At 37.7% G+C, this 16769-nt stretch overlaps 3 protein-coding genes across 3 annotated transcripts; all 3 read right to left on the bottom strand.

The window, feature by feature from the left end:
* Window positions 1–341: 341 nt before the first annotated feature.
* Window positions 342–3957, bottom strand: LOC140746544 (putative odorant-binding protein A5). The gene is made up of 4 exons (XM_073078698.1): window positions 3788–3957; window positions 2388–2514; window positions 1610–1799; window positions 342–695 (listed from the first exon to the last, which is right to left on the bottom strand). The coding sequence occupies exons 1-4, from the start codon at window positions 3923–3925 to the stop codon at window positions 602–604; spliced, it is 549 nt and encodes a 182-aa protein (XP_072934799.1). The 5' UTR covers window positions 3926–3957; the 3' UTR covers window positions 342–601.
* Window positions 3958–7702: 3745 nt separating this feature from the next.
* Window positions 7703–10521, bottom strand: LOC140746497 (protein D3-like). Its single transcript, XM_073078651.1, has 4 exons — window positions 10372–10521; window positions 9515–9638; window positions 8364–8577; window positions 7703–7817 (listed from the first exon to the last, which is right to left on the bottom strand). Exons 1-4 carry the CDS (start codon window positions 10519–10521, stop codon window positions 7703–7705), a joined length of 603 nt encoding a protein of 200 aa, XP_072934752.1.
* Window positions 10522–12044: 1523 nt separating this feature from the next.
* LOC140746542 (protein D2-like) lies at window positions 12045–15695 on the bottom strand. Its single transcript, XM_073078697.1, has 4 exons — window positions 15491–15695; window positions 14656–14782; window positions 12960–13173; window positions 12045–12200 (listed from the first exon to the last, which is right to left on the bottom strand). The coding sequence occupies exons 1-4, from the start codon at window positions 15629–15631 to the stop codon at window positions 12062–12064; spliced, it is 621 nt and encodes a 206-aa protein (XP_072934798.1). The 5' UTR covers window positions 15632–15695; the 3' UTR covers window positions 12045–12061.
* Window positions 15696–16769: the final 1074 nt, after the last annotated feature.

Raw genomic sequence — 16769 nt, 5'->3', positions numbered from 1 at the left:
AATATAAAACTAAATATGTAATTTATGCAATAACTAATAAACACGACTATGACGTAAATAACTCTTATACAATAATAATCAAGCTGATGTGTAGTGTCCTTAGGCAAGCGACTTGTTGGTTGGTAACAACAGTCTTTCAATTTCACATACTATGAGAAATTTTTGTTTCTTTAAAAGTCCCAAGCGTGTAGGCTTTTTTGTATGTAGCTTTCGAATGGTGAAAGATTTTTTTAAATCGGCCCAGTAGTTTTTGAGCCTATTCATTACAATCAAACAAACAAACAAAGTTTTCCTCTTTATAATATTAGTATAGATAAGGTATTTTTAAATAAAGATATAAATTCAAAGCAAACTTTTATTTAACTCATGTAGAAGAATTTGAATTGTAAATTGAATCCTAAAACTTAGCTTAGGTATAGTTCGCGTAAAACTGCTAGTCCGCTCTGAACATAGAAATGAATCGCGTCGTTATAGCAATTTGTATGACTACACCTGCTCGCAACAACTTCAGAGCGGACTAGCGGTTTGACGCCGACTGTAAAATACAAAATTTCAGCTAAGTCACTTTTAAAAATATATTGTTATTTGTAGTTATTTGTAATTACTTTGGTACGACTTTAATGTCGTTGCCGGCGTATATAAACAAATTGTTATCTTGCATAAACTGCTTGGTGTTGAAACAGGTTCTCTTTTCTCTGAAAATGTATAACATCTGATTAATTTCAGCCTATTTGGGATTTCCCTTACTGGGAATCGAACCCGGGACCCTTTGCGCATCCCTCTGCCACGTGGGTAAAGACATAGCGCGCAGTCCATTTTATGTTAAGTGGCAATTTCGGCCTATAGATTTATAACGAATCTCAATAGAATAAAAATCCTAATTGACATCATATACCGATGCTTTTACCCCTGAGGACTAAACCGGTACGCCTGGTTCCATATCCCTCTTACCTTCGACATAATTTAAACCAAAACACAAGAGCCCTTAAAAGCCCTTAGCTGTGGTGGTGATGCTTTCCTAGTCAAACAACGAAAGGTTTTATCAACTAATAAATGTTAAATGTTCGTTGTACATAACCCCATGTATATTTTTACATAGCGGCCCGCGGGCCGGTAGTGGCCCGCAACCCTCTCTTAGCGGCTGCAGGTCTTCCTAGAACCTGGCTTACGGCCAGGGGTACTTACCTCCCTAAAACCTAGACCACGTTATTTTTTTTTATAATGTAGGAGTAGCAGACGAGCATGCAGTCCACCTGATGGTAAGTGATTACAGCCGCTCATGGACATCTGTAATTAATCCTAGATAGGATAACATATTCCTACCTGAGGTCAGCCACAGATACACCGCTACCCCTGAGGACTAAGCTGGGACATCTCGGAAAAGTATGTCTCTCTTACCACACCCTTCAAACCAGAACTCAGCAGCTTAAGACTGTTGTTATGAAGCAGAAATAATTGATGAGGTGGCGCCGCCGGAGTCGAACCTTTGAAAACTTTTTTGCCGGCATATTCAAAATGCGGACCGCCATTATAACTACAATGTGATGTACTTTGGTTGCTAACCGTTACTTTGAAGAAACAATTTTTTTAGAGAGGATAATATACTCACATGGGTTTGAAGTTCCTTCTCCTACTTTGTTCAAGTACCAGAAACACGACAATACCATTAGTGGGCGGATTGTCTTCGTAACTAACAGTAGGGTTCACACCAAACACGTCACCCCCAATAATGTTTTGCCAGCACCCATAAATATATTGGGTGCCTTTAGGGCAATTTGCGTTTTCAGTGTTATTTACGCCTGCGAAAAACATTTAGTAATTGATCAAAATTATATAGAAACATATATAGCCTAGTGGTTAAGATACTCGGCCTTTCGAACGACGGCTACAAAGTAAAAATCCTAGGCACGCAACTCTGATTTTTCAAAAAATATGTGTACACTTATTAGAAATTAATTATCACTTGCTAAACGGTGAAGGAAACACCGTGAGGAAACCTGCATACCTGAGAGATTTATAAAAAAAAATCTTAAAAGTATGTGAAGTCTACCAATACGCACTTGACCAGCGCGATGGACAACTTAAGCCCTACTCAGTTTAAGAGGGGCGCCTCTTAGTGTACGTTTTCTCAAAATACAAAGAGTATTCAAGTAATAATTAATTTGAAAAACGAAATGCCTGGGATTTGACCTAGGACTCGCGATTGATAGAATTTTACTACCTAAATCTGGACGCACGGTAGTGCATCCGCAAGTCGAACAAAAAATGCGGTATGGCCGTAGCGTTTTTCTCGAAGCAATTCAGGCCACTTTCGACCCCCTTTAACTTCTTTGTAGGTAAAGCTAGAAGCCTGAATGCACTAATGTTGTCATATTTTTATATCTTACCGAGGATAAGAACGCAGTAATTGTCGTCATATGGACTTGGCCTGTATGTAATATCCGGTACTATTTTTACTTTGCTGGCAGGTAGCTCATTGCCCAATCGTGCCCTATCTCCTCTGTTGAACTCCACCTGGACAAATATAAGTGAAACAACATTTATTACGTACATCTTTTTAGAAGGTGGTACAACCTATCGTGGTTCATCTCCGGCGGCCACACCGATTTCTGCCTCATAACAGCAATGTTAAACGCTGCTGTGTTCTGGTTTGAAGGGTGTGGTAAGGGAGATATACTTTTCTGAGGCGTACTAGCTTAGTCCTCAGGGGTAGCGGCGCATCTGAGGCCGACCTCAGGCAGGAATATCTAATCCTATCTGGGGTTGATTACAAATGTCCATGGGCGGCAGTAGCCGCTTATCATCAGGTTGACTGCATGCTCGTCTGCTACTCCCATCTTTATATATATATTTCTTATGTGCGTGTGTATGTCACTAAACTCCTCCTAAACGACTGGACTGATTTTGATGAAATTTGTTGTGTGTATTCAAGGGGACTTGAGAATGGTTTAGATTCACAATTTAGTCCGTGGGAAAAGGTTCTTTTAATTAATTTTTAATTCGTAAGTAGTTATAGAATCGGAAATTATGCATTTGATCAAGTGATGATCTTTAGCATAGGTGTTATCCAAGAGCCCACGACAGTTTGGGAATTGGTAAGACCAATTTTCGACAGATGGCACCACTGTCATTTCAATGCAGGTACAAATTTTCCGTTTTATGTATGTCATATTATTTCTTGAAAATGCGGGCGAAGCCGCGGGCACCACTATTATTATATAAAAAACAACATCTAGGGTTCCGAAGCCAACCCTATTGATAAGCTTCCGTTGTCATTCCATCTGCCACAGGGCTCTGTCTCTTGAATCGTAGTAGATAGGCACTTGAAAATTTTAAAGAGTATGTATAACGGTGGACGCTATAACAATTAGTACTAAAAATACAATTTCTTGATAATAAATAGCGGTCCCCTTAAAAAACGCTATTTATCAACGTTTTCGGCTTTATCTATTAATGAACTTGACTGTTTAAATTTTCACAATACATTAACTTCTATGGCAGCTATAAAAACAAATACTAAAAATAAAAAATAATTAAAAATTTGGTGGTAAGGGACCGAACGACGGACAAGGCCACACATACCGCCGTCCTTCCCGAGGTCACACAGCGATTCTAGCTCCGACTCTTGCCGCCTGCAACCCCCGAAGGTCCCTTTTTGTTGCCTAATATACCATACCTCTATTATAATCCCCACACTACAGGTATACGCTCTATAGCCCTATGGTACATTTATTCCCAACACACCCCTTTTTACACGGTAACTACACAATCAGGCGGATATTCTTACCACTGCTGGATCACGCGGAGCCTCTTCAATAACATCTGGGATTATACCAATTTTTTTAAAATGAGCGCCAACATTTTCCTCATCTTGCGTTTTGCCCGACCTCACCACTGCCAGAATCGCCAACAACAGCAGCTTCATCTTTGATTGAGGACACTTACCAACTCATTATGTAAAATTCTGTGTGGCTTTTATATCTCTGTCTACGTCATTGTTAACTTATTTTAAAACGTTCGGTAACACAGGTACCTCATGTGTAAGCGTGATCATTTACTAGAGAAATGTAATACAGAAAAAACCGATTGCTTACAAACATAGTCCACTTTACTCTCAATTTAGACGAATCTAACGATACCTCATATGTGATCCGTCAAGCCGTTTGGGCTGCAGGGCATGTCAAACAATGAGATGAATGTGGTAGAACCCTTTGTGGTTCGACTCCGGCGGCACCACCGCCACACCTATTTCTACCTCATAACAGCAGTACTAGGCTCTGCTGTGGTCTGGTTTGAAGGGTGTAGTAAGGGAGACATACTTTTCCGAGGCGTTCCATCTTAGTCCTCAGGGGTAGCGGCGCATCTAAGGCCGACCTCAGGTAGGAATATCTAATCCTATCTGGGGTGCAGATGTACATAGGCGGCATTAGCCACTTACCATCAGGTGGACTGCATGCTCGTCTGCTACTCCTATATTATAAAAAAATAAACAAAAAAAAAGATTGCTTGTTTGCTACTTCTATATAAAATATTATATAAAAATGATGCAAAACTTATTTTGATTTGGGTATACGGGTAAATTATAATAATAACAATTAAACTGCCGAATATTCCAAGTAAGTATTTGATATACGTTGGTACATTTGCAACTGGATAAATATAACTTGTCCTTGAAAAATATTTTTAATAACAGTTGCAAGAAGCTTTTATTAATTTGCTATGTCAATATATACAGAGTGAATTTTTCAAAGGCACAGTATAAATATCTATACAGTATTCTATCTGCATACAAACGCACGGAACGCAAGTTATACCTACGCGCCTCGATTTCGGTATGCACTCGGTATGCGAAGAGGTGCGAATGTGCCGCAGTAATGAGCGGTCGGAGTGACGGTTTTTAGGCAGTGTTTTTTTATTTAAACAATTATATAGCGTCTGTACTAGTACGTACCATCATAATTTGTTTCTTTTTTAAACGATTGGTATTTCGATTTTTATCGAGCAAAATACCTCGATTCATAAATAAATAAATAGATAGGACGAAGGAAAACGACATACGAATGATAATTTAGCAAAAGTTATTCTCGTTGAACATGAAGAAATTATAACTACACTTTTCATACCTACTACTTTGCAACTTATTTATTATAAATTTTGTATTTACTTATTTTAACTTATTTAACTTTTAATATACTTTATTTTCCACTAAAACAAATGTCAGTCAACCTATCGCCTACCAAGGAGCGGCTATGTAAAGGCTAAAATATAATATTAACGATAAAAAAAAACTAGAAGAATGTTAGACGTAATTAAAATACTGTACGCGCGCCGCCCTAACTCCAACTCTCGCCCAGCGGGCCTGTAGGTATATAATTCAAGAACAGGGCTCAGTACAGTACAATACTCATGGTAAGAGATCATGAGTTCTTACGTTTTGACAAATATGACTGTTTTGGTATTTGTCCATACAATTACCAATCAGCGCCCCTAGCGGATTGTATCAGAACTCTGTAGTGTCAGTGACGTAACATTAAATGTCTAAATTGACAAAATAGCGCTTTTTATTTTGTCTCTCTTTTTTGCGAACATGCGAGGTAGACAAAAAGACTTGAGCACTTACTTATTGTAACGTTTACTCATTACTCAGTCTACTAAGCAAACAGAACAGAATAAAGGACTGAGTAAACGTAACGTAAAATTGTGGGATTTTTCGAAAACTCATGGTAAGGGTACTGATCGGTTGGCGGCCCACCAAAAAGCCACAACTCACCGTTGCTATGATAATGAAGATTCAGCGATTGGCCCGACAACGTAGATATATGACTTATGATGACTGGATCCGCTTAATTTGAAGGTGGTAGAACCCTTTGTGGTTCGACTCCGGCGGCACCACCGCAACACCTATTTCTGCCATAACAGCAGTGTTAGGCGTTGCTGTGTTCCGTTTTTGGTAGGGTGTGGTAAGGGAGATTTACTTTTCCGAGGCGTTCCAGCTTAGTCCTCAGGGGTAGCGGCGCATCTGTGGCCGACCTCAGGTAGGAATATCCAATCCTATCTCGGGTTGATTACAGATGTCCATGGGCGGCAGTAGCCACTTACCATCAGGTGGACTGCATGCTCGTCTGCTACTCCTATATTAAATAAAAAAAAAAAAAAAAAAAAAATTACAATATTTTTTTTGTAATATTTGAAATACTTTATAGGTATTCTTCTCCGACAAGTCGATGTTTCAGATTTTAGTCGACAAAGGTAGACGGGTCGACGTCAGACGTAATCCTGGGGTGAAATTACACTCAGCGTGCCTTGTGGAGAGAGTTAAACATCCTATTAGTGTCATGGTTTAACCTGTGATCTCAGCAAATGATATCGGCGCCTATACATTGTAGAAAGGACCATGAGGCAAGATAAATACGAGTGTGTGCTAGAAAATCGGTTATTGCCTCAGTTCAATGAAACTTTCCCTGAATATGAAAAGTACATTTTTGTGCGAATTTTGTCTTTATGGCATCTTGCCTCAAAGCCAAGAGTGTAATTACATTTCTGGCTGAAACAAACTATTACTGTTATGCATGGCCAGAGACCTTACTAGACATGGACCCTATAGAGAACATGTGGAAATTCACCAAAAGAGTAATCGCCAAACAACTGATTAAAATCAAGCTCCAGTTGATCGAAACCCTGATTAAAGACTGGCATCATAACACTGAAACCCAGCTCAATGCCCAATCATGCACAGAAAGTAGGCCCTGGCGTAATAATAAATAATTATACATATGTCATGTATAATCTAAGGATTAGTATGCCAATGTATGAAAAAAATATGTATTTTCTTTAAAATTTCCCTTTTCCTTTCATTTGTCGCATAACATTACTTCCCAGAATTTGACCCTTACAAGCGACACTATCAGATAATGGAATAATATAGAGGGTATATTTTTGTTCAAAATGAACTCGTTCGATTCGCAGCTAAGGAAAGAGATATTTTAAGAAACTAATGATGCAATTTTAGTTTTTATCAAAATCGGCCTCCATAACTCTTTTCAGCATTTTTCTCTAATCCTTAAAGTTTCGGATTTGCCCCTGAAGGCCTACTTATTTGAAAAAATCACCTGTATAGCATGCCTATTGATTTCAATACATAAGTTGGTACATTGAAGGTGGTAGAATCCTCTGTGGTTCTACTCCGGTGGCACCACCGCTACATCTTTTTCTGTCTAATAACAGCAAAGTTAAGCGATATTGTTTGTGGTTTGAAAGGTGTGGTAAGGGAGACATACTTTTCGACGCATTCCAGCGTAATCTTCAGGGGTAGAAAGTAGTCTTATCTGGGGTTTATTACAGATGTCCATTGGCGGCAGTAGCCACTTCCCATCAGGTAGACTGCATCCTCGTCAATTATTGATATATTATAAAAAAAAGGTATCCTCGACTTTAATAAGGTAGGACGTCTGTCCAGGATTATGAATCTTATATATAAAATTCTCGTATCACAATGTTAGTTACCGTAGGTACTCCTCAGAAACGGCTTTACTGATTTACACCAAATTTTATATGCACATTCAGTAGGTCTGAGAATCAGCTACTATCTATTTTTCATACCCCTAAGTGATAAGGGTTGTTCACCCTTAACATTTTTTTTTATTTATATGGCAACACAAAGTTTGCCGGGTCAGCTAGTAATAAATAAAAAACAGCTTTAGTTCTAACAATCTATATTATTCAACTGAGCGAGGAAGAAGTTGCCAGCAACTGGGCCTTCCAGGTTGTACTTCTCGGAAAATTGACAAGTAGAAAATCTAGTGCGATTCTCATAGGTCCTGTAAAAATAGAAAAATATAAGTATTAGAAATTTCGCAGAAAAATGATAAAACAACTTTAATACAATGGTATAAAAAGTATAAATAATAGTCCGTGTAGAACTTGTAGTTCGCTCTGAATATATAAATTAATCACGTCGCCATAGCAAATTGTATGAATACACCTGCTCGCAACAACTTCAGAGCGGACTAGCAGTTTGGTGCGGATTATAATACTTGTAAAATTATTTTGCAAATCTTGAAAAATAATATTGATGTGGCGCTTCGCCACACTTGACACTAGATGGCGCTGCTTAATTTTGCCTCATACTATAGATGATTTATAAACGTCCCAGGATGCAACTGTAACGCCTGGCTAGAGATTTTCTTATTGCCAGTCTAAAGAGTATCTTCTCTTGTATGGCACTCTTATATGGCATGTTCTTTTTAGAAATACACCCATATTCAATAGAACATTTTATGAACATAATAGATTTATGATCATGACAAAAACTACGATGATAAAAATGTTGATGATTATGATACAGTTACTTATTTATTGCTTACATTTGAAGATTTCGCGGTTCCTCAAAGTTGATTTTCTTCTTCTGTCTGTAGATCACGATGCTGTATCTATGGAAGCTGCTGCCGGCAGATGGCGTTGGAGAATAGTAAGACGCCAAAACTTCTCCACGATTTATCTTATCCCCAGGGATATTACCGACTAACCAGTACTTGAACTCGCTGATATTCGGATTCTGACGGGATATTTCATCTGGATCTAGGTAAAAAGAACGATAAGTTTTTTTTATATAATATAGGGGTAGCAGACGAGCATGCAGTCCACCTGATGGTAAGTGGCTACTGCTGCCCATGGACATATGTTATCAACCCCAGATAGTATTCGATATTCCTACTTGAGGTCGGCCACAGATGCGTCGCTACCCCTGAGGACTAAGCTGGAACGCCTCGGAAAAGTCTGTCTCCCTTACCATAGCCTTCAAAACGGAACACAGCAGCGCCTAACACTGCCGTTATTAGGTGGAAATAGGTGTCGAATATCTGATGTATCAATCAAAGAGATATAATATTTATATAGGGCTACTAGATAGTTTACTATGAATTGCTACTATATCATTCAAAACCTTTACTATCAATACAATTATATATAAATAAAATTGATTTTAAAGATAGTTATCATTACCTAAAATTATAAATACAACAACATTTTTTTCTATTTTAGTAAATTACTGTATCAGTTATAATCGAAAGCTGATAATAGTATGTTTAAAAAACTATGGAAAATACGGTTCTTTTTACATAGACGGATTTCATTGCAGCATCGAATGTATATCCAGAAAATATTATGGAAGGCGTCATGTTCTTCAATTGTGAATGAGTTTAATTCCAAGAAGTGGATCGTAACCAAGTTTTTTTTTTTTATAATATAGGAGTAGCAGACGAGCATGCAGTCCACCTGATGGTAAGTGACTACTGCCGCCCATGGACATCTGTAATCAACCCCATATAGGATTAGATATTCCTACCTGAGGTCGGCCACAGATGCGCCGCTACCCCTGAGGACTAAGCTGGAGCAGCGCCTAACACTGCGGTTATTAGGTAGAAATAGGTGTGGCGGTGGTGCCGCCGGAGTCGAACCACAAAGGGTTCTACCACCTTCAACTCCAAGTATTTGGATAGTAGATATAAAAACTTACCAACGCATGCCAAAGTGTAGTAAGATAGGGAATTAGCTGGCCACGACACGGACGGCTCATTTTTCACTTGGCTTGGGCTTAAGATGTTGCCCAGAATTGCTTGAACTCCACCGGAAAATTCAACCTGCAATCATAGATTAGTAAAGATTACTCACTCCTAACAACAAAATGTACCCAGTTTTGAGAATTGAAATAGTTGCGTAAAAAAGTTTTGCCACGTCTCCGTGCTAAAATGTCCCTAAAATATTTGAAATAATTATTTATTTATTATGTAAATTACGTAGTATTACTTATACATTCGTAATTTTTCTGTAAAAATGTTTTTATTTCTCAAGAATTAAAAAAAGAACTTATTAATAAGCCGTTTGTGGCTTCATTCAATTTCGAGGCGGCGAAGTATCTTTACTAATCAATGCCTGCAATAATTATAATCATATTTGCAAGCCAAATAATTTGGAAGTCAGCGTTTTTAAAACTTTAATAACAAAACCATAATTTTAACTGTGATTACTAAAGCTAGGGAAAACGAGGATGTACATAGTAGTAGGCACTAGAGCTGGTCTTAAGACCACCCCTAGGTTTGGTTAGCCAAATCCCCTTCCCTGAAATCTCTTCATGTCTAGTGGCGTAGCGCGGACTCTTGCCACTTTCAGAATAGATAATCAAAAACCTTCCTTTTTCTAAAAAAGAAACAATGTGGAGTAAGATCGTAAAAAAGAAGTTCTTCTCCTATAAAACTATATAGCTTACTCGCCTCCCCTTCTACTCAAGTCCAAGAAACAGATCATGAACATGTATCCTGCAACAAAACAATAAAATATGATAAAAATAACTAGAGAAAGCTAATTTTACATCACCTTTGCATAACTATCAGGCGGTTTTGAAACAACATCAGGAAAAACGTCATATGCCGCGAAAGACGTGGATACCGCTGAAGGTGGACTAAGGAGACCCCAATTACTAGTTACTAATACTAATAATATAAAAGAACCACAAAAGACGCGCATATTGCTAGCAAGTTAAACCAAAAGTGAAATTAATACGTTTTAGAAATAACTTGTTTGTGAAAATAATTGAAACATAAGAATAACATCTGGTAATTAATTGTAAGATACATATTAAACCCTGTATATCTTTCTCGTAATTTATGCATAATAATGATATCATTTCTATCGAAAACGAACATGGTGTATAAATGATATGGTATTTTTTTATATTTGGATATTTATCAGCTATCACAATACCTACATGTCTGCCTGCGTGTTTTTCGAGGTATCCAACGTCGCACCTATAGTTTCTGTTATTAATATTATTAACAGTGTTAAGCGTTACCGAGTTGATTTGAAAGCAGCGATATTTACACAAGACGTTCGATAGTCCTCAGTAACACAACTATTTCTCGGACTTCTTTCATATTTATGGTCGATTTAAATGTCATACTCCCATACTCCTACCAAGCCCTAACGACCTAAAAAGGGACTATAACATCATTTCAAATAATTTATATGCGTACTGTAATAAGGCATGACAATCATCATTTCATACATCGCTGCTTTGCAAGAATAATGGCACAAGTAAAAAATGTAATTTTACAGGAGAGCCAGTTTAAAATTAAACAATGTTTTTTTTTTCGAATTCTTTAACTTAAATTAGAATTAAAATAATGATAAATACAATTATAAGTAGTTATGTCTATAACCACAGTACTGTTAGGACATCTTTAAATAGGAATTTGGGATTAATTTGTATCTTTAACAGAAAAATGAATTTTGAGTTGTGCCATTATGCTTGCAAAGCAGCGACATTTGTCCTACTCCACAGTGAGCACCTCCTCACAGTGGCCATAGATTAGTAAAGATTACTCACTCCTAACAAGAAAATGTACCCAGTTTTGAGAATTGAAATAGTTGCGTAAAAAAGTTTTGCCACGTCTCCGTGCTAAAATGTCCCTAAAATATTTGAAATAATTATTTATTTATTATGTAAATTACGTAGTATTACTTATACATTCGTAATTTTTCTGTAAAAATGTTTTTATTTGTCAAGAATTAAAAAAAAGAACTTATTAATAAGCCGTTTGTGGCTTCATTCAATTTCAAGGCGGCGAAGTATCTTTACTAATCTACTCGTATGACAGTGGCGATAACATCGTCGAAGGCCCGGGGCAGAAAGTTTGCGACCTTTTTTTCCGCTGATTAATACACATTTTACAGATTGTTTCGTTCTTTTTTTAGCAAATAACAAATATTTATTCTATGATGCTAGTATCTACTGGTTGTCGACAACCCATTACTGTCCCGCTGCTTGGCACTAACACTGTCTTTAGTACTTAAGTACTAGCTAAGCAGAATATAATTTGTTTATAAATTTTCTAACACAGTATTTTTTAAATATAATAAGATAGATGTCCAAGATTTAATTCAGATTGACCAAATTAAATAACATTTGTACCTACCAACAAAACTTTATAAAGAAAATGGTAAATTTCAATGAAACTCGTATTAGCTTATTATCATTTATTTCATTCATATTTTTATGTCTAAAGGTTTATTGGACAACTGGCACAAATCCTTGAAGACACCCGTTGTTGCCGAACTCAGCTTGAAAGAAGTTAGCCGCGATCAACTCTAGATTATATTTCTTCACGTATTCCTTTAGAGAGAACCCAGTCCGGCCATTACCAGTACTGAAAATAAGAAAAACATTATCTAATTAAACAAATTATTATAAACAAAATCCCTGGGCTTTATAATAACGAATTGAAAAGGGTAGTCACTTGTTTTGTTCTAAAATAATAAAGTGAATATACTAAAATAGAAATCAACAAATCTGTGACAAAATGAAGTGGCAAACTTTAAGTTATTTTTTTTTTGTAATTATTATTTACAAAAATTATTGTAGCGGTAGTGCTGCCATCGAATTTTACTATATATATTTACTAAATTTGACAAAAAACATATTGAAATAGATGGATATTAACCCCACTTCAGCATTTACATTGGAACCAGCTGGACAGATTCCATTGAGATTTCTCAAATATCAAAATTATTATAAGTTTTGAAGGTGGTAGAACCCTTTGTGGTTCGACTCCGGCGGCACCACCGCCACACCTATTTCTACCTAATAACAGCAGTGTTAGGCGCTGCTGTGTTCCGGTTTGAAGGGTGTGGTAAGGGAGACATACTTTTCCGAGGCGTTCCAGCTTAGTCCTCAGGGGTAGCGGCGCATCTGTAGCCGACCTCAGGTAGTAATATCTAATCCTATCTGGGGTTGATTACAGATGTCCATGGGCGGCAGTAGCCACTTGCCACCAGGTGGACTGCATGCTCGTCTGCTACTCCTATATTATAAAAAAAAAAAATGTTTTATATTAACATAGTTCTTTTGCCAAAAATCTAGGGTTGGTAACGAGAAAGTCTTTGTCAAAAACATGTATATTACATACGTGTCAAGCAACCGCGGTTCAGTGAAAACCAGTTTCTTCTTCTGTCTGTAAACTAGGAACGTGTACCGATGGGGCCCGGTCCCGGGGTCCGGGATCGGTCCCATGTACATGGCGAGGGTCTCGCCTGCGGTCACGTTGTCTGCCGGGATGTTACCCACATGCCAGTGACGGACATTCGCCAAACTTGTGTTCGTGCGGGATGGGACATCGGGATCTAAGGAATATACATACATACAATACCTACATACATATTTTGAAGTGAGCAAGTACGCAGTGGCGGCCTTTTTTGTTGACGAGGGGGAATCCTTCAAAAGGTACCCGACGCCATGGGAGTGACGCCGGGTTATGTGGGATTTTTACCGCATTTTAAAACCCCCCCGGTGGCCGTCCTCAGCGTTTCGTGGAGAACTCCGGGATCTCCAACAGAACACAACCGGAGTCTTCCTAATGCGATGCCCTTCTATCGCGCTCTGCCCTGGGGGGAGCAATTTACGCTCCTCTCACATCCCCTGGTGATTACAGCGATATGCGACCATACAAACCGCTGTCCTTCGCGGGGTCGCTTGCTGGACGGTTTGAGTTCCCACTCTTGCCGCCCTCAACCCCAGAAGCCCCTTTTAGTCGCCTCTTACGACAGGCAAGGGATACCGTAGCCTTATTCTGGTCCCGGTACTACAGGGACAGCGCAGTGGCGGCCCTAGCAAAAGTTTTAGGCGGTACGACATCTCATGGTGTCCCTTCCTAGGTCCTAGCGACGTTTTTTTTAGGTCGACAGAATGTGTATATCGCAGGCAAGTAGCTTAATTAGCCATTCAATTAACAGCCTACCATCTATACTAAACAGTGGCGCTCGGGTGTTTTCGGCGCCACCGGTATGACGGCGCCCAGTGCGGTCGCACCGCTCTAGCGCCCCTGCTAGTACCCCTTGTGATTAGACTCCGGAAGCTCTTTCTACCTAATAACAACAGTGTTAAGCGCTGATGTGTTCTGGTTTGAAGTGTGGTAAGGGAGACATACTTATCCGATGTGTTCCAGCTTAGTACTCAAGGATCACACCTTATCGGTGGCCCTCATAAAGGAATCTAATTACATATGGGGTTGATTACAGATTGAGTTAGGCCACTTGCCACCAGGTGGACTGCATGCTCGTTTGAAACTTCAATTTAATAAAAAAAAAACGATAGCAAAGTACCTTACATAGTGGTAATAATGAAAAAAAAAATTGATTAAAAATCACATATACATATACAAACATTTGAAGGTGGTAGAACCACCACACCTATTTCTACCTTATAACAGCAGTGTTAGGCGCTGCTGTGTTCCGGTTTGAAGGGTGTGGTAAGGGAGACATACTTTTCCGAGGCGTTCCAGCTTAGTCCTCAGGTGTAGCGGCGCATCTGTGGCCGACCTCAGACAGGAATATCTAATCCTGTCTGGGATTGATTACAGATGTCAATGGGCGGCAGTAGCCACTTACCATCAGGTGGACTGCATGCTCGTCTGCTACTCCTATATTAGAAAAAAAAAAAAACAACTTTGTAAGCATAATATGTCGGAAGTCCAAAACACAGTCATGCCAAAATATATCACCGTTTATGAACTTCAAAATATCTATCATGCATGTATAAAATATAAGGAAAGTGCGTATAGGTATTTAGACATCTTTTTAAGAATAGTTTTAACATAATTTACTTACCGAGCATAAACAGAGTGTAGTAACGTTCTGGACACGCGTAAAATCCGACGTAAATAGGCTCTTCTTGAACTTGATTAAGCCCAAAGACGTTGCCCAATACCACTTGAAGTCGGCTTGAATACTTCACCTATTGAGATTAAATGAAATCTATTATTATATTTTCTTTTTTTTTTTTTTTATAATATAAGAGTAGCAGACGAGCATGCAGTCCACCTGATGGTAAGTGGCTACTGCCGCTCATGGACATCTGTAATCAACCCCAGATAGGATTAGATATTCCTACCTGAGGTCGGCCACAAATGCGCCGCTACCCCTGAGGACTAAGCTGGAACGCCTCGGAAAAGTCTGTCTCCCTTACCACACCCTTCAAACCGGAACACAGCAGCGCTTAACACTGCTGTTATTGGGTTGAAATAGGTGTGGCGGTGGTGCCGCCGGAGTCGAACCACAAAGGGTTCTACTACCTTCAAAATAATATTTTTTTATATTTTTATACGTATGTATTCACGGAGTTATAGTTTAGTGGTATAAATTATTACTTCATGCACTGGCGGTCCGGGGTTCGTATCCTATGCACGCTTGATTTTTCAAAATCGTCTGCTGTACCGGCGACTGAAATATTCTGAGTAATTTTGGTCATAACATGTTGACTTTCAAAATAATATACTTAAAATGAAATTTAATACATACTATAGGTATTTTGTTAATTATTGTCTGAATATAACTATTTTGAACGCTTACAATGTTTTCGTATGCATACTTGTTCGAAGACCTTAGAAACACTTTCCCATAAACAATAAAAATGGTAAAATTATCAACAACTTTATATACTTACAATTATATAGTTTAAAGGTGTCACGTCTGGGATTAACTCAGGCACTACGCCATAGCTCTTCACGGCTAGTTCTACAGGATATGAAGGATTTTGAAGTTGGTTATTTAACGCAAAAATTGTAGTAAGAGCTAAAAGAGACATGACCACGAGCGCAAATGACTTTACTATGACGCACCAATACTTATTACTAAATTAAAATAACAAGTACGAATAGTAGGTATAATTCGAGTCAATAGTGATTTGAATTAAAATGTTAATAATGTTAAAGTCATAGATTAGTAAAGATACTTCGCCGCCTTGAAATTGAATGAAGCCACAAATGGCTTATTATCGTAAGTTCTTTTTTTGAATTCTTGACAAATAAAAACATTTTTAAAGAAAATTTACGAATAAATAACGAATACTGCGTAATTTACATGAATTTACATAATAAATAAATAATTATTTCAAATATTTTAGGGATATTTTAGCACGGAGACGTGGCAAAACTTTTTACGCAAGTATTTCAATTCTCAAAACTGGGTACATTTTCTAGTTAGGAGTGAGTAATCTTTACTAATCTATGGTTAAAGTAAATAATATTGGTGTTGGTTGAAAGTCATATTACTTACTAGTTTTTGCCCGCGGCTTCGCCCGCGTTTAAAAGAAAATAATATAACATACTAACATATATAAAACTGAAAATTCGTACCTTCAACTTTGCAAATGCATAGTTTACGATTCAATCCTTACTAATATCGAGTAAAATAATCGATGTTTTAGGTCAAAAAGATCGATTCTCCGATTAATCGATCTTATATCGCCATCCCTAGTTCCCATGGGATTTTCGGGATAAAAACTATCCTATGTCCTTTCTCGGGTCTCAGACTATCTTTGTACAAAAGGAGATGTTTCAAAATGTATGGGCTCCCGGCCACCTTTTGTACATTATACTAAAAACTAAGAAAACATGCAAAAAACAATTCGTAGGGTTTCATTTTCTTCAAATCATGTTCGTTTAATTGTTTAAAAATAATAATTTACACTTACTTGCAACACAACAGTGGAAAAACATCATGGCGGTAGTGATTACCGTAATAATGTCATCTGTCATTCTCTTTTAACTTACTATATACATCATATACTTTTTATAAATTTTTTTATTTTTTTTTTAACATATTTTTTACGCGAATGGGCGTAGATATATAAATATTGTATTGTATGTATTGAGAAAAAATGCCTATATTTGATAAACATTAATTATATTTACTTTCATAAATCTTGACGTAACACAAACGTA

This window comes from Epargyreus clarus, unplaced genomic scaffold (assembly GCF_041222505.1).
Source record: "Epargyreus clarus isolate Ecla_fem2 unplaced genomic scaffold, WU_Ecla_fem_2.2 ptg000012l, whole genome shotgun sequence".
Lineage (NCBI taxonomy): Eukaryota > Metazoa > Arthropoda > Insecta > Lepidoptera > Hesperiidae > Epargyreus > Epargyreus clarus.
This window is presented reverse-complemented; position numbering and strand designations above follow the sequence as displayed.

Bases quoted from the DNA above. Each gene is read 5' to 3' on its own strand.
- LOC140746544 (XM_073078698.1), bottom strand. From the start codon at position 3,925: ATGAAGCTGCTGTTGTTGGCGATTCTGGCAGTGGTGAGGTCGGGCAAA. The intron at 2,515-3,787 runs GTAAGAATATCC...ATATTTGTCCAG, and splicing joins CTCCGCGTGATCCAGCAGTG to GTGGAGTTCAACAGAGGAGA. The intron at 696-1,609 runs GTGAGTATATTA...ATACATTTTCAG, and splicing joins AGAAGGAACTTCAAACCCAT to AGAAAAGAGAACCTGTTTCA.
- LOC140746497 (XM_073078651.1), bottom strand. From the start codon at position 10,521: ATGCGCGTCTTTTGTGGTTCTTTTATATTATTAGTATTAGTAACTAGT. The intron at 9,639-10,371 runs GTGATGTAAAAT...CTATGATTGCAG, and splicing joins CGCCTGATAGTTATGCAAAG to GTTGAATTTTCCGGTGGAGT. The intron at 8,578-9,514 runs GTAAGTTTTTAT...CTTTTTACCTAG, and splicing joins CTACACTTTGGCATGCGTTG to ATCCAGATGAAATATCCCGT.
- LOC140746542 (XM_073078697.1), bottom strand. From the start codon at position 15,631: ATGTCTCTTTTAGCTCTTACTACAATTTTTGCGTTAAATAACCAACTT. The intron at 13,174-14,655 runs GTAAGTAAATTA...TATATTCCTTAG, and splicing joins CTACACTCTGTTTATGCTCG to ATCCCGATGTCCCATCCCGC. The intron at 12,201-12,959 runs GTATGTAATATA...TCTTATTTTCAG, and splicing joins GAACCGCGGTTGCTTGACAC to TACTGGTAATGGCCGGACTG.